Below are 23,186 nucleotides of genomic sequence, written 5' to 3'. Positions count from 1 at the left end.
CTAAATTGTAATTTTTCCATTATTTCAATAGAACGGAATGGAATTAACAACATTGAATTTTAAGATTTTTATTTAATGCCGTTATAGGAGGTCATTTTGTGAGTTATAATTTTTTTTTTTTTTTTTTTTTTTTATACAAGATAGATATTCTATTTTAACTTAATCTAATTGTACATGTGTGTAATTACCGCATCAAAGATACACAGTGGTATGAGTTATAATTAATATCATGATTCTTTATGTATTTACCTAATATATATATTTTTATATTAGGTAAAAATATAAAGAATCATCATGTTATTAATTGTTTGGTAATATGGCATTAAATAAAAAATCAAAGAAGATTAAAAGAAAAAAAAGAAAAGAAAAGAGAGATCTGGAGGAGAAAAAATTAAACACAAGGACATAGGCGTTTCCGTCACAACCCTTTTTAAGTTTTTAACAAACAAAAGTCACTTCCTTCTCTCTTCCTCTCACTGCGCCAGCTTATATAAAGAAAGATATATATGTATATATAAATCTTCTTGGCCTCTCTCTCTAACACACTTTTTCTTATATAAAGACCAATTCTCTCAAATTATCTGTCCGCGACCCGAAAACCGAGTGCGTAAACTGCTACTTCCCAGAGACGAAATTGTGTGTGTGAATCCCAAATCGAAAAAAAGAAAAAAGAAATTGTGTGTGTGAGTCTTCGTCGTGATCAATCTCTCTCTCTCTCTCTCTCTAGCTACAGTAAAAATGGCGTCGTCTTCTACTGAAGAACCACAGCCACAACCACAACCTCAACCACAGCAGCAAGTGAAGGAGTGCGCTCACAAAACCAAGCTTATTCAATTCTTAGGTCGTACAACTCCTATCGTTCTCCAAAACGACAATGGCCCCTGCCCTCTCCTCGCTATCTGTAAATTTTTTTTCTCTCTCTCTCTCTCTCTCTTGCTAGGGTTTCGTTTCTGTCTTTCTCAGTTTTAAAGAATGTAAAGAATGTTGGGTTTGATTACTGTAGAATTATTATTTCTTTGGTTACTTGTATAATTTAGGGAAATGGTTGTGTTAGGGATAGTTAGGCGGTGTTCGAAATGGAGGATTTTCTTGTTGATTTTCTGAGCAACCAAACGGTGTAAGGCAATCATTAATTCGATGCTTAATCCGATAATTTAGTGGAATTTGATCATTTCGATTATAATTTTGTGCTATTAGGTTTTTGTTTGTTTGTTTGTTTTGTTTTGTTTGTTTTAATTAATGGTTTCTGATTCTCACATACGCACTTTATTGCTTCTTGTTTATTGATTCTTGATTTTCTTGTTCTTCCATTTTGTCGCTGAGAAAATTAAGCAAAGGAAAGAGAGTGCAATTTTGTGTTTTATGTTGCTTTTCCAGGAAGTGTGAATTTACCAGAGATTTGATAAATTTCTGTATTAGGCATAGTTAGAGATGAAACTATTGTAATCTGTACGTGTGACAAGATAAATTTAGAAAAATAGAGGAAATTAGGTCTTATTGATGTTATTTTATTCTTTTTTTAGAAATCGAGAAATTGCTGTATTTTGCTGGGCATTGTTGAGTGGATTTCTTGTTAGTGAAATATGAGTAAAAGCTCGTACCAAGTTCATAAGGCTTGAACTTGGTACGACCTTTTACTGGAAGAGATGGTTGGTAGGCAGCCTTACCCCCAATTTTTGGAGAGACTAATTCCTAGACTCGAACTTGCAGCATATTGCTCAGGCAGAGGTCACTTACCATCTCACCAATGTTAAAATATATTTGCTATTTTAGTGTGTTGACAACCAAATGGTGGAAATAACTTGATCAATTCTTTCATTATAATTTTGTTTGGGAGCCTGACGATTGAGAAAAGGTAACATCAAGGCCCTCTAATTTTGCAGTTGATATGATTTTCAGAGTGAAAAAAATGTTATTAGGTTAAATTGTGCTTTTAGGGAACCTGTCTTTGCCTCTCCTTTGCTCATGTTACTCCTCATTGTTTCTTGATTGTTCATTTTTCTAGCCGAGGAACTGAATTTTTTGCAGAATGATATTCTTGGCTTTTGATTTCCAAGGAAGTGAACAATTTAAATTAGGTAGCCAATGTAGTTTTATTATGCTAGAGCTTAGGTTTTAGCATCTTTTACTTCTGGAATGCAGATTATGAAAATTATAGAGTTACATATAAGCATTTTACTTTTACCTATCAAAATAAAATAAGCATTTTACTTTTTATTGATTTCCTACTTCTGCCTTCTTCCAAAAGTATTAGTAGTTTTCTTCATCCTTGTATATCTTGGGTTTTTTTCCCCCTGTAAATATTGTGCTAAAATCCAAGAATCATTCACATGTGATGTTGTCCATCATAATACTCATCTGTTTAGTTGTTTGGATAATTATTTTATTGACTACAGCTCTTTCTTGATAAGGTTTTTTTGACATAAAAGTGTAAATCACTATGATTACTTTGCAATCTTATCACCCCATAATATTTTGTTAATAAAAGATCATCCATGTTGTTTTATTCAGAATTGTGTTATGTTTTGATGATTGGTGTTTGGGTTTGCAGTAGAAATTTTTCTTTTTGTATAAATAAAAATTATTTTTTAGAACAACTTCCAAAGACTTATAAAAAAAAAATTCTTTAGAACAACTTGAATTCTAGCATCTTCTTTGCGTTTTTCACCATTCTTACTCACATCCCTTTTCCCAAATTCTTTGTTTATTTGTTGTTAAAGTATGGGGAGAAACATGGATTTGAAATTAGGTCTTTCTTTATCTGGCAATGTAGATAACAATATCCTTGATTCAGTTAGCCCTAATCAATTATTTTAGCTAGTCTAATTGACCTAATTTTTTTTGGTGGGAAATCTAAATTTTCAGGGGACTTTAAGAGTTGAATTTCCTCCCCCACCCCCCCAGGTCCTTTCTCTTTTGGTTTCTTGGAAACCAAACAAGGTTCAACTAAAATATGTAAATTCTACAAATTCCATCAAAATAATATTCTGGAAATCAAGAATTGATTTCCTCCAACATCAGCTAATACTGTTTAATTTTTAATTTTAAGTGTATGAATATGCTGTAATGATGGAATATGTGAATTAACTGTTTCGGTATAGTTTGAAGTTGATTGTGGGCATTCTTGTTTCAGTTTTATCTTGCCTTCTTTGTTTTTTACATTTGGGGTGGGGGAAGTTGGGGGGGGGGGGGGGGGGGGGTGTGGGTTGGTGTTTGGGGGTTTGCTTGTCTTTATGCAGTAAAGGTTTGATATTCCTTTTCTTGTTCGTATTTTCTGGGAAATAGATCATTTACTCATGGGTTGCTACAGGTAATGTTCTTCTACTGAGGAATAACTTGAATTTGAGTCCAGATACAACAGAAGTCTCGCAGGAGAAATTGCTTTCACTAGTTGCTGAAAGATTAATTGATTCCAACAGTAATGCCAATGTAATTTATTTATTAAATGGTCAGTTATGAAGTTTCTATTTGCTGGTGTAACTGGAATTAACCATTTTGTTATTGTGTTGCAGAATAAGGATGAAGGTTATATTGAAAATCAACAACAGAACATTTCTGATGCCATTGATCTGCTTCCTCGACTTGCAACTGGCATTGATGTAAATATACAATTCAGGAGGTTCGACTTATTTATTCTAATACCAGTTATTATTGTCAGTTTCTTTTTGTATTTCTGACTAAAAGTTTAATGATACTTTCAGAATAAACGATTTTGAGTTTACTCCAGAGTGTGCCATATTTGACCTGCTGGACATTCCACTCTATCATGGCTGGATAGTTGATCCACAGGTTCTCTCTTTTCTGGCCTCAGACTTACTATATATGTGAGATACCTAGTGACTGGTTCAAGTTGCCCTTTTAGTATCGTAGTACTGTTTGTTTCATGTACTCCATGTGTCTGAACAAATTGGATTTCTACTTTTTGGTCCTTATCATACATTTGCATTCTGGCCTTACCCAATTTGTTCAACTTATGAGCCTCTCATGAGTCATTGTGTGCTGCTACTGTCAAGAATTTTGATGGTGGTGATTTACCCTCATGTTTTCCTTCTCATATTTATACTGGTTCTTATTTCATCAAACCTTTTTGGTCCCCCTGTATAGGATTTATGTTTTTTATCTGCAGACTGAGGCTAGTTCTTTTGAAATCTGTGTGTCCAGTGACCTTTCTATGGCTCATCTTCTTGAATAAACTTCATCTGAAGCTCTTAAAATTTAGCAGGGAACTTTTGGGTGTTGAATATTCATTCTCTAAATTGTATCAGGTAGAATTCCATTAATCATATTCCTCTCTTTATTCATAAGAGACAAGAAAACTATTTAATCTTTTGTAGAGTTATTGAAACAGAATGAATGCCTCTTCGATTCTGTAATAACTTTTGCATGTATTTTGGTGGTCGGTGGTGATGCAACATTGTGTTCAGTGTGGAAGTCCTAAAATAATATAATAGCTCATCAGAATTGCAAATAACTTAAGAAAACCTGCAGCGGTGCTGTGTTGTCATTTTCGTTTAAATATTTGTACGGAACTTATTGGTTTAAATTAAACGTTTCAAGTATTTAATAAGCAAAAGCTTTAATTATATTGTTATAATAATTAAATTGTATTTTGTGACTGTTAGTTTGTACGTTGATTTTTAGACATGTAAGCATGTACTTCATGGGTGCCTTTCGATTATGTAGCCCAAGGCTTTTTCCTTCAACAATTTATTGGCAGTGTTGTTCAAGTTGTAAGCTTGGACTTGCCTTGAACTATTTTGGCCTGGTAGTCAGCGGAAATGAGGAAATACATTTTTGGTGTAGTTGTAGAAAGTTGGGATAGAAAACTTCCTGTATGGTTTTATATTTTTATGAGGCCTTGATGTTTGTGTACATGGCAAAGCTTGGGTGGTGTTGGTGCTGTGCAGACCACACTGTGTGTTTCCAATTATGAATCCTTTAAAGGGTGAGTCCAATACAGTGAACCACGATATCCTAGGTCAGCAACAAGTGATAACCATTGGAGAGAATCTGGAGGGTAAATAGAAAAGGATGCCTTGTGGAGGCAAGTGATAGAGGTGAAATATGGTTGTAGATGGGGTGGTTGGTGTTCCAGTTCTGTTTCTAGTCCTTATGGTGTTGGTGTATGGAAAAATATTAGTTGGGGATGGCCTACCTTTTCTTGTTACATTCTGTATGATATTGGTGATGGGTCAAGGGTAAAATTTTGGCATGACCATTGGTGTGGGGAGTCACCACTAGCTGTCAGTTATCCAGATTTGTTTCGATTTTGCAGAAATAATGAGGCAAGTGTGGCTGAGCTTATGAAGTTCACTAATGGGGTCCTTTTTTGGGATGTAAGCTTCTTTAGGGATTGTCATGTTCGGGATTTACTTCTATATATGGCTCATCAGTAAGGGGGTTTGGGGAGAACAAAATGTGTTGGAAAACAAATAGAAGTAAGGGATTTATGGTTAAAGATTATTATAGTCTTCTAGTGGGTTCTATTGATTGTTGTTGGCCATGGAAAAGCATTTGGCAGCGTAGAAGATCCCTGCTCGTGTAGCTTTCTTTGTCTAGATTGCTGCTTTGGGAAAATGGTTGACAGTTGATAATTTGAGAAAAAGGAAGATTTGGATATTGGATTGGTGTTATATGTGTAAGTGTAATGGTGAATCGGTTGACCATCTTTTTCTTCATTGTCTGGTTGCTAGGGATTTGTGGTCTATGGTTTTTGGTCTATTTGGTGTAAGTTGGGTCATGTCACAATCAGTTGTCGGGCTTCTAGCTTGCTGGTTAGGCCAGTTTGGTTGTCATCGAAATGGGAAAATATGGAGAATCATTCCCCATTGCTTAATGTGGTGTCTTTGGAAGGAGAGAAATAGCAGATGTTTTGAAGATATTGAGAGATCCATACCCGACCTTAAGCTTTTTTTCTTTAGAACTTTATTGGATTGGCTGTCTGTTTTGCAAAACCAATCATTCTCTTCTCTTTTCATTTTTCTTGATTCTTGTAATTTTTATTCTTGATTGTTGACCCCTGTACACCCCCTGTGTACTAGGGTGTCCTTTTTTTAATATCAATAAAGTTTATTACTTATCAAAAAAAGTGTGGTTTGGGTAGGACTTGAAGGACTTGTAAGCTTTCTCAACACTTGTTCTGTTAGGAACTTTGATAGCCTCGCATATGGTCATGCTCTGTTGCTTCCTCTCTCCCACCATTTCTCTGGCAGGGGGCTGCTTCATCTTTTTGTGACTGTCCTATTAACTACTGGTGTTGGGCCAATGTTCTTTGGACCAAATGATTTCTTCCCCCACCTAAACAAGGATGGAGGGTCAAGCAGTGCTGGGTGTCTTGATTTCTAGTTACCTAACAAAAAAAAAAAAAGTTGGTGGTCACCTTGCAATTAGTAGATTTATTTTACTGATCTGGAAAGTTAGAATCTGTATATTTTGAAGCTAGCTTATTATATGATGGGAATTTGCTTCTATGCTACTAGTAGGCTATAATAGGCAATGGTGTTTAATGGTCTGACACTGCTGGATGTCCAGAGTTTTTTGAAACACAGATTAATTATTGTGTACTTTTTGACCATTTGATTTAATAATAATTTTTTTCCTGTTTGTTTGCCAGGATCATGAAACTGCTAATGCAATTGGTTTAAAGTCCTATAATACTCTCACGGGGGAGCTTGTAGCCCTGGAAACACAGAATATGGAAGGTATACATAAGAATAATCCTGAAGAAGATTGTATTGATTTTGCTGCTGCAACAACTGCAGCTCTAGGAGTCCCTTCTCCATGTCTTTCAAAGGCTACCTCTTTCGATGATTCTCCACGTTCAGTCTCTGATAATCAGAAAGGAAGAAAGGGGGACCTTGAAGAAGAAGCAGAGCTTTTGAGAGCTATAGAGTTGTCTGTCGCTGACAATTCAACTGCAGTGGGTGATCCTCATATCAGTGGAGGGACTCAGTCTGTCAATTCAAATGAAGGGGTGTGCCTTAAGGAGGTTATGCCTGTAGATTTTGTAAATGGGTTAGAGAAGTGTCATGGTGTTGAATATAACAATATTCATAAGTCGGAACCATCTGTAGTAGGTGACTGCAATGCTGCAAACAATCACAATCCAATATCTTTAAAAAATACCCCTGGGCAAGCATCTAGTTCATATTTGAAGACTGATGTGGGAGATCTCCTTCATCAATCAATTTATGCAGAATCTGCAGAAAGTATCCTTCATAATGATATTGTTGAAAAAAGCAGTGTTGATACCTTGCTCCAAAGTGGAAGTGCCCCTTCCATTTCTCCTGGAAAAGACACTGAATCTGTCCATGAGAGTCATGTGGATATTACTAGAGGGAGTGAAGAACTTCAGAAGGAATCCACTTTTACAACTGATGTTCATGAATCTGCAGATAAGCAAGATGGGTGTAGTACAACAGAATTATCAAGCTTATCTTCACCATATGCTGATTCAGATTCATCTAGTGGGAGAATTCAGCACATAGATGGTGCCGAAGCTTTGACTTCAAGTGTTGATGGCAGTGAGCCCATGTATGAAGGAGAGGAATGTATATTGGATTCAAGAACTGCAGTTTTTGAGGACCGAGAACCTGTGTATGAAGGTGAGGTGGTTCTTGCAGAACAAGCAGACAAAAGCACCATAAATGCCTTTAATGTGAAGTCCAAGGATGAAATCACCCCACAACAAGGTTAGTGGTATATCAAAGAAGTTGATGTGCTTTCAGAAGATTGTTTATCTGTATTAAGTTTTCAACTAATATGATCTTGAATTTAGTTAAAAGAAATTCTTCCTTTCTTTTTGATTGCTTTAGGTGAGCTGATCAGGAGCTTTTTGAAGAACAATGCTAGTCAGTTGACCATTTATGGGTATGTTGATTCACGGTTTCATTATAAACGCCTAATTTTATTATTAATTCATATGTTTTGCTACATTGGATACTGGGAAGTTCTTTATATTTTTGTCAATGCTTTTGCAGCCTTTTCTGCTTACAAGATGGCCTTAAAGAAAGAGAACTTTGTGTTTTCTTCCGTAACAATCATTTCAGCACCATGTTCAAGGTTCGTAAGAGCTAAAAATGTTCTTTCTCATGATATAATCATTGATGTTGCTGCTGATTAAATGCTAACTGTAATTATTAATGGTGAAAATTTGAAGAATACATATATAGTTTTGTAACCTTTAGGTTCCATAGTCCCTGAACATCAATTCTTAAATAGTTTCCTGAATCTCCTCTTATTGCAGTTTGATGGTGAACTTTATCTTCTAGCTACAGACCAAGGTTACATAAATCAGTCTGATTTGGTATGGGAAAAACTAAATGAGGTAATCCGCTTACACTCTGATCTTATTTCTCAGTGTACTAGGTCACATTATTAATTATTGTCCTGTTTGTTTAAGGTTTGGTCACTGTTTCTAATTGTGGCTGAAACCTTTTTTTTTTTTAATAAATAAGCAAATAAATATTTTTTTGAACAATGCTCTACTTTGCGTGCACGAAAGTGAATACAAAAAGTTTAAAAGAATTACAAATGTATGATAAGGATTCTAAAAACTTAGTAATGGAGTTAATATTAGTAACCACACACCTGAGACCAATCAAAGAACGATCTAGCAAATAGCTCTATCAATTGTATACTTTAAATTTCCACATCCTCAAGTGTACGATGATTAGGTTCCCTTGACAAAGTCCACATCAAACATAATGGGACCAAGTTCAAAATGTTCAATGACTGGTTGCCTACCCAATTCCACCAACCAATCTAAAGGTCAGTGATTGTTATCAATAGTACCCAATGAAACCCAAAGGAAAGGGTATTTTGGTAAACAGCGGCTCATTCTAGTGACATTGACCTGATGGTAGCCCTATCAGTTATTTTAATCTAGCCTCTAGGTTGCCCCCTCCGAGATCCAACCACAAAGCCGCAACTCATTTGATCCCATACTCAATGAGCTACACCTGATTAATTACTCGGGGTGATGGTTGGTTCTGATACCAAATGTTACAAATCCATGGGTAAAACTCACCCTTGAAATCCAGCTTGCAAGGGGAGGGTGACCAAGAACTTATATAAACACATGGTTAAGCTTATATTTAATCCATATGGGACACTAAGATCATAACAGTTTGCTTTACTAGTCAAACTAATAGTCCTAATACTAGTGGGAATCCTATTACTACTAGTATACTAGTACAAGTAAGAGTCCATATATATATTGTGCTCAATGTATTAAAAGAAAAAGAGTTGATTAATAAAATTGAGTGTTTTGAGCTATAGGCACTTTGACCTTTGTTGGATCTTCCTCCTTCTCTCTTCTCTTTCTTTTCACCTTCTTTTTCTAAAGTTTCTGTTCACAAAGCCCCTGAACAGCTCTATCTCTCTCTAATTCTTCTTCTTTCCTAACCCTAAACCCACCACAACTATATGTAGACAAATTCCCTAATATGTCCTACATCAACGACAAATACAACACCCTACTAGTATGTATCGTCTCTTAATGAGATTATCACAAGTGAAGATCTTCCCCCAAGCTGCTGTCCATACAATGAAAGAAATCCTCCTTGGGGCCTTGACACATTAAATACTATTCTAAGGGAAAAGCATATTGCAAGGGTACCTTAAGGCATCAGAAAATGAGTGTACATCAAAATCCCCATTCCCTTTCAAAACTGCATCTCAATCAATCTCTACTCTCCTGATGAGGGATAAGAGTATGAACAAGATCGAAGAAAGAGGTTAGCACCTCTATGTCCCAATCATTGAAGTTTCTCACAGAGCTTACATCCCAACTCTGTTTCCCCGTCACATATTTTCTCCCCCAACAAGGAACCAACTGAGGTATCTTGATCTTCTTGCTGAAACCTGATCAAGATGCTGGTTCTTCAATATTACATTTTTTGTAGAATCAAAAGTTGTATAGGTCATTTATGGTTATAAAATGCGTGAGCTACAGTTTGTTTTTGAAATGGGTTTAATACTTGGATATTATTTTACTTATAAAAAATACTTGGATATTACTTCTTGATAGACCACACACACATAATGTCAATGTATATACATGGATGGATGAAGGGTGTTCAAAACATTTAGATAGCAAGTATTTGTGGTTCTGCTACATTACTTATTTATCCAAAAAAGAAAAAAAAGTATATGTGGTTCTGCCATTGCCATGGAGGTTGTGCCTGTAGTGGCTGTAATAGAATGGCTTCTCAAAAGTGAACTTTTGAAAGTTCATTCCAAATTTAATTATTTTTAAAAAAATTTCTCCTACTGTTTCATTTAGAAGATATTTATGAAATGATAAGGAAATAGTGCCTTTTAACATTGAAAATTATAATAGTTATAATATTATTGCTATGTTGTCATCTCTCTGTCCAAAAAATTATTGTTATGTTGTTATATAGGATTTTGAAGTTTGGTGCCCTAATTATAATTCCTCCCATGCTTGTCACTTCAGGTCAATGGGGATACATTGTTCATGACAGGTAACTTCAAGGAATTTAAGATTGAAAGTCGTGCAAATGACAACTGGGATGAACATAATGTTATGGCCAGCACAGCTGTACGTATTTCTTTTATACCTATAGTATATGCGAGGCTGTCAATAGTTGCTTCCATGATACTAAATTGAATTTTCTGCTTCAGGATTATCTTGCCAGCATCGACAGTGCATCACAAGCGGGTTTTGATCTAAAGTAATTATTTCATCTTTGTTACTGTGCATACATTGATTTCTTACCCGTTTTGCCATTAATTTATTTTTGGTGAAAATACCATTTGAGTTCCCTACATTTTGGTAGCAATCAATTTGATCCTTGTTATTTTCTACTTGCAGTCAACTTTTGTTAATGACTTGACAGTAGGGACCAAATTGATTGCAAGTTGATAATAATAGGAATCAAATTGACTGCTATCAAAATGTAGGGACCAAATTGATAGTAACCCCAAAATTTAGGGACCAAAATGGTATTTTCGCCTTTATTTTTTCAACTTTTTGAAAATGAGCTGAAAATATTGAAAAAAAGTGGGGTTTTAAAGAGCTGTACTTTGAAAAGGTTTAGTTTTAAACTGCCCTCTAAAAGGGGCACTAATGTTTTTAGTCTTGTATTTTTACTTCATTTTTATCATTTTAGGAGAATGTCAAATAAAATTAACAAAATGGGAAGGCAAAGTTTAATGAAAAGATCATCTTGAATATATAGTTTTTCCATTTTTGAAAGATTTCGTGTAATTTTCTAAAATATTTTATTACTTTAGAGTGAATCTTGTCCAAAATGTAATATTTTGTTGTTGCAGTTCTGATCTGCAATTGGCAATTGCTCTGCAACAACAGGAGTTTGAGCAACAACCGCAACGTCAGAATGTGCAGCAACCATCACCCGTTAGTGGCAATTCAAAGCTGGTTGTAGGTCCCCAGGTAAAATTTCTTGTTTTGAACATCTGTTCTTATCAGTTTAATGCCTGCTTTTCATCCAAACATTACACCTGATTCTGTGATGACTTCTATAAGTATGATTTTTCTATTTGAAATTTCTTGTATTCTGATACCAAGAAAGATTTATTGTTGTGTTAACCTCGTGTTTACAGTACTTTCCCTTGGAAATAGAATTGCTTGGTATTATTTTTTATCTGAATCCTAGGTGATTCAATCAGGCTAGTTTTGCCTCTGTTAAACATGTATTAGTATTTTCCAGACTGGGACTGGTGTTTAGTTGTGGTCTAGGGTTTGAGTGGTGAGTGTCTTGTTAAGAATGAATACAAGGGCTATACAAGGTATGGTTGCAAAGTTTCATTCTCTATCAACCACACATAGATCTTGGTTCTCATTGACTCATTGTTGTATGGTTCTTTTCCTATGCCATTTTGTTGGAATTGCTGCTGGAGCAATTTAGAGTGCCTTGTATTGATTTGACCTGCTCAGTTGAACGATTTTGTTAGCTTAGCTTAGGGCATGTCATACTGTCTGAAATAGAGTTTGGGCTTCGTTTTAGTGGAGCCCAAACCTAAGGACTGCATTGTTCGTAGGTTAATATGTTTTTCCCCCCCTACTATTTGAGGACACAAATACAAGCAGCATGTTGTGTAACGGACATGGGGTGTTGGACATGGCTAACCCAAAGATCTAGACATGGGAACATGATAACATTTGATTGTGTGTTGCATGCAGAAGATTTGTACATTGTAAAAGACCATAAGAGTAATTACTATGTGAACTATTTGTTGCTTTTTGACAAAAAATGCTAAGTATTTTCTGCATCATATGCACTTCAGGATAAGTTAAGGCCAATTGTTCTTTAGGTGTCCAAACGAGTATTGGAGATGGATACACATCATTTCCTTTGCATTTGATATGTTAATATTTCATCAGCATAAGCAAGCTATAGGTTTTACATCTCTATATTGACAAATAGATTATGTAATTAACAATACATATTGCATATGTTGTTAGTTGATTATGTGTTTAGTCTTCTTTATATCGAGGATTGGAAATAACTGGCTAGGTCTGTAGCTCTAGTATCATCACTGTGTAGTAGCAAATACCAAATTTCTTGTTGGATTCAGGGACTCATCGTGCTGGTGGGTTCTGATAATAGTAGGAGTTTTGAGTTCATTTCTCATTACTTCCAAGTTTTATAGGGCAAGAGAAAAGCTGTTGTTTGGAGTTTGATTTACATTGTGAAAGTGAGATTGTTGTTGTGATATAGGAAACTAATCAAATTATCTTTAATGAATGTTCATTGCTAAATAGGGTAAAACTTAGATACAATACCTTAGGTGCAATACATTATGTTCCCTAGTAAATTCAAACACTTGATTGCATTGGCCAATATAACACAACTAGTTTCCAAGGATAATTAAATTCAATCCACCCAGGTGTTTGAATCTTATTGGGGAACTTAATGTACTGCACCTATGTTTTACCCAAATAGGTATGTTTTCCTTTTCTTTGTGGGTCAGGGAACCTGTGGGGTTCCTTAAGGATAAACACAAGCATATCTGTAAACTGCAGTAAGCATTTTGGTTTAAGTTATTTGGACAATCTATTGTTGATTGAAAGTTGGGTAACCAAATAATGTGCACCACAAGCACTCGTTATTTTGAGGGTAGAAATGTGACAAAAATCATATATTCTGGCAGTTGTAACCTTCAGGATGTAAAATGTTGTAATTTTCTTATATTTATGTACACTAGATTCTCGCACTGATCTCTTGCATAAATGCAGTGGGAAATAAATTTTTGAAGAAGTTCAAAGAAGCACATTGTGAATATAAAATCATGTTCTATTTGATTAATAATATAAAAATCTATGCATCTTCCTCGAGCTATTGATTTCCTGTCATGACTGTAAGCAAAATATATAGATTTCTTCAACCAAATGCTCTTTTGCAGGGGCCAAGAAACAATGGCAGAAACCCATCCTCGTCCTCTTCCTCCAGACCTGAAGCAAAAGCAAAAGAAAAAGAAAAGTGTACTGTGATGTGAATTGTTCATGCAGGCAGTTTGGAAGTTTGTTGTAAATGGTGTGTTGGCTCCTTTGTATTCCAGGATATTAATCAAACTGTATTTTCCGTATATGTGAATAATGGAAGTATATAGTACCACATGGCTAGGCCCTCCAATCTCCGCTAATTTTTTTTCCCCAGTTCACGCAGTTTTAATTTTAAATTTTTTTTTTTTTGAAATAATAGTCTGATCAAGAGTCAAGACAGGTTTGCTCGAGTATCTAGAAAAGACTCAAGATAATGTTGTGATAGCCTTGGTTGTCCGAGATTCATTTTGAGAAAGTCTAGGGACAACAAAATGTTACAACATTTTCGCAATACATTTGTTTTTAGTTTGTAATGAGTCTTGGTTTAATATTTCATTTTAATCTGTGAAAGTATTGTGAAAATGTTGCGGCAATTTGTCAGTCCCAAAACAACTTTTGTTACGGGGAATCTCATTGGTACGCCACTATGCTATGCAGGACTACTTTAAGTCCGCGTGTCCTTCCTCCACAGGCTTGTCTTTGCAAACTCTATTATCATCCTCGTGATATTTGCTGACAATATCTGTGCTGCGGTACGTGGAAAAGGTTATGCTTGGTATCAAATGCGTGTCACACAAAGCAGTTGGGTATACCAATGGGGCTTGGCTCAGCTGGGAGGGCTTGGATACTTCGTTTAACTCATTTATGTTTGAATTCCGTTGCCAATAGGAGTCTGTTGGTAGACATTTACACGGGTTGACCCATAAACTTTAATCTTAACGTTCTGTACAGAGACTGGTGTAACTTAATTAACCTTTATTTTTTTCTAAAAAAAAAAAAAAAAAAAAAAACAATTGGGTATTAATTGTTGAGACTTCAGAGGCTATGAACAGAGTTTGATTGATTTCTCGCCCCCTCCACAAATTTTTTTGGTAACGAGGGAATTCATTAAAAATTAGAAGAAAATACGACTAACACAACGCTCTGATTAAAACAAAAGAAAAGGGAGGGGACCAACTGGTCCCACGGTTCATCATGACTAACTAAAGTTTCCAAATGATTACAGTCCATTTAATTTATTCCAGAAATTGATAGGCTTCATGGTAGAAAATTTCGCAGTTCGCAATGTCAAAACGGCCCCAATAGAAACCTGTAGTCAGGTCTGTCAGTGTCATTAAACCTTGCAATGGCAAAACAGGCTCATCAATAACCTGTAGACAGTGACAAAAGGATTTATGGAGGGAAACAGGATTGGAGTAGTTATTCCATAGATGCCTTGTAATTTCGAAATCAATCATGTCTTGCAACTTCAACATCAACTCATCAAGGGCCGAAGTTTCTATTCCCGTACAAAGTTGCAATAGTTTTTTTTTTTTGGTTTCCTATTCTTAAAAATTTTAATTATAGATTAATCACTGTTCGCGACGGATAGACCTTAGTGGGATAAATTGTTGGCTCAGTAGGTTTTTTCAAAGTGCAAGTACCCGAACTTGAATTGAGGGACACATCCAGTCGAACTTGGGACAAACATTTTGAGACCAAGTGCCTAACCACTTGGCCAACCCACCTGGGTTGTGTGCCTACCATTCGTTATTTGGTTTTTAACCTTAATAAGGGAGTGTTATCTAGGATTTAGATCTGTCTGCTATTTTTTTTTTTTTTTTTTGGGAGAAAAAATCTGCTTACCTTTTTATTATCACTGTTAGAGATTTATTTTAATAATTGTTTTTGTTTAGTCATGATACACATGTTGGAGACCGAAGGAACTAGAAGATTCTGGAAATTTTGTTTTTGTTTTTGTTTTGTTTGTTTTTTTTTTTTTTTTTTTTTTTTTTTTTTTTGAAATAATTCTGGACATTTTGTTAAGAACAAAATTTCTTTGAATTTATATCAATTTTATAAGTTTTTACTTATTACTTATGAATTATAATGATCATGACAGGAATGTAGGACATCATAGGGTTTATTTTTATTTTGAGGAATTTCCATATTTATGTTTTATTTCCTTATTTTTAATTGTTTTTAGGGTTTTACTTGTTAAATTAAGGACAAGGTGGCATTGAATTAGGGATGCCTGTCCCTTTTTTTGGGGAATGGAAAACCTGCGTTGGGTGTGAGCGAGATAAATTGAGGTCATCAATATAAGAACTTTATAATTCATGTCATCTCATTGCTCATTATAAAAGGTTTGTAAAATGACAGAAATCATGAATCACAATTGTAAGGACTAGGGCTCAAAATAATGTATTGGGCCTTGGGCCTTATCCGAAGACATTAACAAGTCCGAGGAGGAGAAGATAACTATTAAATGATCCCCATTAAAAGTCTCATCAGTGGGGGATGAAGGGAAGGAGGTCCGAGAAGGAACTCCTCCTCCGACATGACAAATGCAGACCAAGTGTGTACTCTAACAATTGAAATGCGCCCCATGAACATGTGAGAGGGAAGGAAGTTCAAAATATCTAAGGAAAAGTTGCTACTACCACATTAAATGCACTGCAGTTACTTTTTTGGCTGCATTAATGTGGAGAGGACCCCTGAATAGTGCTACTTTGGCGCGCTGCCACAACTCACAAAAGGCTGAAGGGGGTGTCTGATGGGATGGGTACTCAAGTGGGGATCCAGATGATCAACAAGTGTAAGGTCTAGATGATCAGAAAGGAGCAATATAATGTGGAAGAACCCCCATGAGTAGGGGGTAGAGAAGAGGGAGAGAGAACACTGTAGCATACTAAACAATCTTAATATTCAATTGTGATCAGTATATGTTAAACTTTGGCCTCCTTGGACTAAAAATCCATTAACACCGATGTCTTTTATTTGTGCTTGATCGTCTCTTAACTCAACATTAACCGTTGCCCAACTCATTAAAATCTAGTTTTTTGACCCATACTCTACAAATTCATTGTATTGGGCTTATTAGATCAGGATTCCATATATTTGGGCTTGGACTCCAAATATTGCCCCTACAACAACCAAATCATTTCATAAAACCATCTTAGAAGTATCTCAAAAAAAAAAAAAAAAGACCATCTTAGAAGTATTCTCAAAAGAAAAAGAAAATGAAAGAGTCAGATTATTAGAAATTACTAGTTGAATATTGAAATGTACCTAATTAGGTCCAATTTTAAGAGGGAAGATTACTAAAATGGCTAAAATTAAATAAAATTACTACTCAACCCAAGTTTTATTAAGACTAAAACAAGGTTATTTTTTTTCCCTTGAAAATTGAAATTTAAAGAACACTTGATATGATCTAATATTTGAGCCAGTACGGGCACATCATAGAATATTTTGTATACTTAAATATACATTGTATAAAACGAAATTCAAAATATTAGTAAACAACCCCTTGTATGGATCACAACTCCTTGTATGGATCACAACTTAAGTGGATCCTAGTAGCACCATTAGGAAAACGGAGAATGATCCTCATAGCATTATTTTTAAAATCAAGAGTTTTGTAACTTAATTAGTTTGCATTTTTTAGTGTTTATAAGACATTCAAGATTGAATAAAGTTTCTCTTTAAACTAGTTTGGAGAAAAACTCTTTAAACTCCATATATATATATATATTGAGTGTGAATTTTGAAAATCTAACCGATGAATTGCATATTCTTATTATATCATTCATTTTTGCAAAATTTGAAGAAAATCAAATATCAATTGCTATGTCATCAAACAAATGTTAAAATTTCAAGTTTTTGTGATTTAAAATTGTATATAAAAAAATAAGTGTTTATTGATACAATAGTAAATAACATTTTATCTGAACGATATTTGATATATGTGTTAAGAACATAAGTAATATGAAATTTAACGGTTAGATTTTTAAAATTCATATCCAAAAAATAGATATATAAGAAGTTTGAAATTAAAAAAAAAAAAACTAGTTTGAAAAGAAATTTTGTTTTTCAGGATTAATTTTCCTTCTCTCCAATTGTAACTATCGAATTATTAAAAAAAAAAAAAAAAAAAAAGGTTTCTAATAAGGATTTAAACTCAAATGTTAAGCTCAACCCAAATCGCACAATTATGAAGTATAAAACTATCCTTTCGCGGATTATCGAAAAAAAAAACAATTCTTTCGCCGCTCACCGTCTAGTACTATTTAAGTGAAGTTTGCATTCTCACTTTATCCGGCACGTTATAACCGTCGCAGTAAGTAAAGTCAGCTGGAATGCAACGTGTTGGGATCTAGTTGGTCCGTGGTAAAACCTCGTGGCAACAAAAACTGTCACATAGAAAAAAAGAAGGCCTTCTTTATCCACTAGGCCAATTCTGCAAAGGGCCTGCTCTGAAAATTCTATTATGTTGTTTGTTGTTATTGTTGTGGCCCTAAAACTAAATAAAGTTGAGCCAGGCCTGAATAAGAATCAACCTAACCTTTGTTCCTTTGTAGGACCCACCAAACCCAAGGGTGAAGAAGATCCTTACACCTCACATCTAATCACCACCGACAGCATTGCATTATTGTTCTTCTTCTTCCACTCTCTGATTATATTAGTATTATTTTATTATACCACAAAACTCTTTCCTACAATTCCTTCCACGACTACATTAGATTCTATATATTATTAAATTTAAATGTGTGATTATATTTGATCAATAAAAACATAAATTATATTATTTTTTTCAAGAATAATTAACTTCTAATTATATGTTTGAACTTAATATAATGCACCTCCAATATTGTAGATATTGATTAGGATTAAATTGTAATTGTTGAATTTTTTTAATGTTACATTATAACATCTAAGCAAATTTCATATTAATAGGATGATTTTATTATTTAATTCACAAACCTTTCTTTTAGGTATAATTTTAAAAAATAAAAAATACTTAAATTTAAACATTTTATATAGGTTAGTTAAAAAAATTATATATGATAGGGTAAATTACAGTCAGCAGTCCTGAGATTTGGGATAAAGCTAAATAGGTCCAAAACATTTCAAAACTAACCAATTTGGTCTTTGAACCATATGCTAAATACAACAATTTCATTTCTAAGAGCATATGATTTAGGGACTAAATTGATTATTTTTGTTAAGTGTTTAGCCAATAACAAAAATGGAAGGAAGGAAAAGGGTGATGACACCTGCTTGGTATTGGCGAAAACCTCAGGAGTGTAGACTGTAATTTACCCTATTTAACTTACTTTTAATTTTTTTGAAATATTTTCAACTATTGAGGGAATATAAGCGGAAGATGCAATATTATTGGATTTATCAAAACATTGTTACCGTAAAGCAAATAAGTGTGCTGATGTCCTTACTAGAAAGGGAGCTTTGCTCTCCCAAGATTGTTTTATTAGACCCCTTGGTGGATGTGTCCTTGTTACTTAGTTTAGACTCTGTTGGGGTGTCTTATGATCATTTTCTTCCTCTTTGTATTTTTGTTCCTTAGTTTTTAAGGCAAGTTCCTTTCTACCCAAAAAAAAAAAAAAAAACATTATTATATTACTCAATATCTTTTTAATCTATTGTTGGATTATATATATTTTTTCATATACTCTACATACATGTAAAATTTCAAGATGATTTGAAATCAATAACTATATCATTTGTCAAATGTTTAAAGGTCAAATTTTTATATTCAAATTGTGTATAAGAAATTGGTTTTTATATTGAATAATAAATAGTATAAAACTTAATATGCATATTAAAAACAAGGTAATATGTCTAAATGGTTGAATTTTTGAAATATTATTATAATAAAAATTAATTGAATAATGTAAACGTAACTTAGAATGACACTAGAATCTAACCCATATAAAATATGGTCCATGACAACTTCCATTCATTAATTTAGACAATAAAACCTTCTTCTACTTCTTTTTTTTCTATTTACTCGTGATTAGCAAATGGATTGACTTTGGTGTACTTCAAAGACAATGAAAAAAGATGATCAGGAAAAAGAAAAAGAGAAAAAAAGAAAGGTCGGAATCAATCATGGGGCCACTTGAAAGCGACAACACCGGATCATCTCCAAGTTTTTCATAGTGGGGACCACATTCTCTCTCTCTCTGTCTCGGAGTGTTTTTATTATTATTATTATTATTAAAAAAAAAAAAAAAAACTTTAAATTGAGGGAGGGACCACACTAGCTAGGTAGGAAGGTCACAATGTTAATAGGGGCGAAGAAGAGGACAAAGCGACAGCTATGAAGTTGACCCCACTGCTACTTCCACCATCCACGACCTAATAAGGTTATCTTGGAAATCACGCCATCCCTCCTCCTCGGCTTTTTTAGCATGCGATCCGGCTCGGCAGTCGGCTCTCCCAAGATACTACTATTTCTAAAATGTTTGATCATTCATGGAACAGCAATAAAGATCGCCAGCCCTATATTTTGTGCATGTTCTGCATGTGCTTTTACCTTTTTCTTGATACCACAAACACTTCATGGCATAGGTTAGACATTAGGTTATAGATTGGTTATGCAATTTGATTAACTGTCTGATTCGACTCTATAAACGCTCGCAACAATGTGGCTTTAGCAATAGAGATTTGTTAGGATGTGTCCACGAAAGATGCTTAAGTTAGTAAATCAATTATTAAGGATAAAATTGGTAAATTGTAAGATTAGGACTGTTGGTCATGTTCTAACGAATTTCTCCTGTTGCATTTTGGGATTGGTTACTTTATAAATATCAAAGATATTATATCGTGTAATCTATTTCCTTTAGCATCAAAATTATTCCCTAATTAATGGGATTTGGGAATGATATCGTCCAATTTGACATTGATAGATAGACATAAATGTGTTTTCATATCAATGATATTATACCATGCAATCTATTTTATTACTACACTATTTTCAATGGGTTGCGGGCACCTTATACCTAATGTGCTTGGTCGAGTTGAGCTGACACGTCATTATTCTTCTTATTATATCTAATTTAGGGTAAGTTAGAATTTCCGTTTTGATTATGTCATAATTTAGTCTATAAGTTGTCAATTATACATTTAGGTCCCTAAACTTTGGATCAAATGTACCAATTATAATTCTATTAAAAAAGAAAAAAGAAAAAAGAAAGTTTCATCATTAAAATCCCTAAAATTATATAGTTTCATTGTTATTTCGCATTCTCTTCTCTTTCCTTCTATCTCTCTACCACTTCATGGTGACCACCAGGTGTGTTCATGACCAAACTGCAACTTGCCCCTCAACGATGTTCTCAAATCTAGAACCCCTCAAAACAAAGCTCTGACCAAGGAATTATCCACTTCAATCGTGTCCAAGATGAGTCATAGAGCCAAGAATGTGGGCAATGACCTCCTTAGTATTGGTTTTTTTTTTTTTTTTTTGGGTGAAGAGGCTGGATCTGGATGGGTGCTGAGCAAGGGCATGGGCTTGTGTTTGTAGTGGTCATGTTGAACGATATCAAATTGATCAGCGGCCAAGCGGGCGGCAGTCATGGACAAACTCATTAATGTATAGAGTAAATTTTTTATTAGTGTGTATATATATATATATATATACTTAAAATTTGAAGTTAAATTTTCCAAATTTATACCTAATTCACTCTCCAAATTAAGTTGGTCAAAAGAGATTCAAGAAATGGAAATATCCAACTAGGGCACACCTTTAGGCTTTAGCCCCTTCTAAACGGAAAATTATTAGGTACTTCCGGAGTACCATAAATGTGTACTCCCTTCTCTCACATGAATAGTGAGTCCCACCATGAATTTAATTAGTGGGACCCACCATTCATGTGAGAGGAGGAAATATGCATTTATGGTACTCCGGGAGTATAAAATAATTTTCCTTTCTAAACCAGGGTTTTTTTTTTTAGTTAATAAATACTTGAACTCAAGTGATACTATCGTATTTAAATACCTCAAGAACTACTGCCAACTCATGCACAAATCACTACTACCTTAAGATCCTCAATACTACCCATGATATCATAAGGGAGAAAGTCTCTCTCTAAACACCTCTAGAACTACTGCTAACTCGTGCACAAACCACCAGTAACTTGAGGTCCTCAATGCCCCCCCCCCCTCTCTCTATATATATATTGAATAAAACATAATGTCTAGTAATTTCAATAAATTTGAATTCAAAGTGTTATTCATGTCAAATTGTTTGGTTTTCACATTTTTTTAGAGTTATATTTTTCCAATATTGTTATTGTAAAGTTGAATTTATTCAATTATGTGTTGACTTTATTCCGTGCCAAATTTTCTTGTAATTCAGCATTTAGAAACCCTGTATTTAGGTGGGAATATTGTAAAGGTTGTATGTGAGAGAGTGTGAAGATTTGATCAAAAGTGTGCAACAAGAAGGTAACTCACGACTGGACTCGTGAGTGGTGACTCGCCAAAATGAAGTACACATGTGAAGCATGTAGGAAGATGAAGAGTCAGGCCAGCTGGATCACTATAGGACAAAAAGTACAGTTTGGTCTAGTCTAGTAACTCCGTAACTAGCAACTGGAACTCGTGACTCATCCCAGTCGCAAGTGACTTGCTAGTGCAACTTGTTTTACTGAAAAGTGACTTTCCACATTCCATCTCGTACCCTACTATAAATACCCTTATACCCACGAAATGTAGAGAGTTTCCAGAGAGAATTTTGAGAGAAAAATCCTAGAGAAAAAACAAGATTGATTTATCCACAATCTTATACACTTGATTCTCCAAATTCCTCTACTCCCACTCTCTCCATTGTCATACCCATGAGAGGATCATAAAACAAATCCTTTCCTCACCAAATTCAAAGTAGCAAGAAGGTTCTTGGTGTTTGGGAAGCAGTTCAAGAGAGAACCAATTCATATTGGTTGATGCAATGGGCTAATTGCGGGATCCGGAAAGCTAGAGAAGACACGGTTTGGTGTAACCTTGTTGGAGTAAGAAGCTTGGAAGGCTTAGGTGCATTGGGTAGATTAGGCATGGAGGATCTATTGCTATTCATGTATCCCAATTGATTTTTTAGTGGATCATTTACCGCTTGGAGGGCGGCGGAGAGGTTTTTCGCCGAGTTCTTTGGTTTCCTCTTCAATAACACGTGCCAATGTTATCTTGCGTTTGGATCTCTCTCTTTCCCTTACTCTTGGCTTTTAATTTCTGCTGGTTGTGATTAATTAATGGCTTAGAGTAGTTTGCTAATTTGGGTATTGCTTATATTTCATATTCTGTACATATATCGTTTGAATATAAGCTCGTATTGGAAAATTTGTTTTTGGAAGTCTAAACATTCCCAAGTGTTTTATACACTAAGTGAGTTTTTAGTTATAGTTATCAATTCATCCTCTATTTTTTTCTTTTGTACTCAAAGATTTTTTCGCTTCGCTAAATAGGATGTGGCAACATAATTTATTTATTTATTTTTTTGTATAAGAGAATTTAGGATAGCATCTAACTTTAAGTCAAGGTAAGTTATTGTGAAATTTAATATAAAACCAATTAGATGATTTTTAGGATTTAAAAAATCACGAATTACGTTTTAATAAATAATTGAGTTAAAATATATTAAGAAATAATTTTGCATAGATGCTAGTTTTATCTTCTTTTTTTTATGTATTAGTTTTGTAAGGACTAGAATTTGAACCACCACAGCCCACCAAGAACAATGGACGTTAGTCCAACAAGCTCGAAACAAGATATTTGTTAGATAATGGGTGTTACAGGAAAACGTCTCAGCACACTAAATATGGACCACATATATTAGGATTCATGCCAATAAGATTGAAAACACAAATTGAGAGAA

The 23,186-nt window shown here is 34.4% G+C and overlaps 1 protein-coding gene across 2 annotated transcripts; it reads left to right on the top strand.

The window, feature by feature from the left end:
* Positions 1-508: 508 nt before the first annotated feature.
* Positions 509-13,632, top strand: LOC126707901 (uncharacterized). 2 transcript variants are annotated; one of them, XM_050407634.1, is made up of 12 exons: positions 509-901; positions 3,311-3,429; positions 3,513-3,619; positions 3,702-3,789; positions 6,614-7,691; positions 7,815-7,869; positions 7,980-8,061; positions 8,246-8,326; positions 10,460-10,564; positions 10,648-10,697; positions 11,299-11,419; positions 13,393-13,632. In XM_050407634.1, the coding sequence occupies exons 1-12, from the start codon at positions 739-741 to the stop codon at positions 13,483-13,485; spliced, it is 2,142 nt and encodes a 713-aa protein (XP_050263591.1). In that variant the 5' UTR covers positions 509-738; the 3' UTR covers positions 13,486-13,632. The 2 variants fall into 2 exon arrangements, with proteins under 2 accessions (XP_050263591.1, XP_050263592.1); XM_050407635.1 differs by lacking the exon at positions 3,311-3,429.
* The last annotated feature ends 9,554 nt before the right edge of the window (positions 13,633-23,186 follow it).

This window comes from Quercus robur, chromosome 12 (assembly GCF_932294415.1).
Source record: "Quercus robur chromosome 12, dhQueRobu3.1, whole genome shotgun sequence".
In the NCBI taxonomy this organism is placed as follows: domain Eukaryota; kingdom Viridiplantae; phylum Streptophyta; class Magnoliopsida; order Fagales; family Fagaceae; genus Quercus; species Quercus robur.
This window is presented reverse-complemented; position numbering and strand designations above follow the sequence as displayed.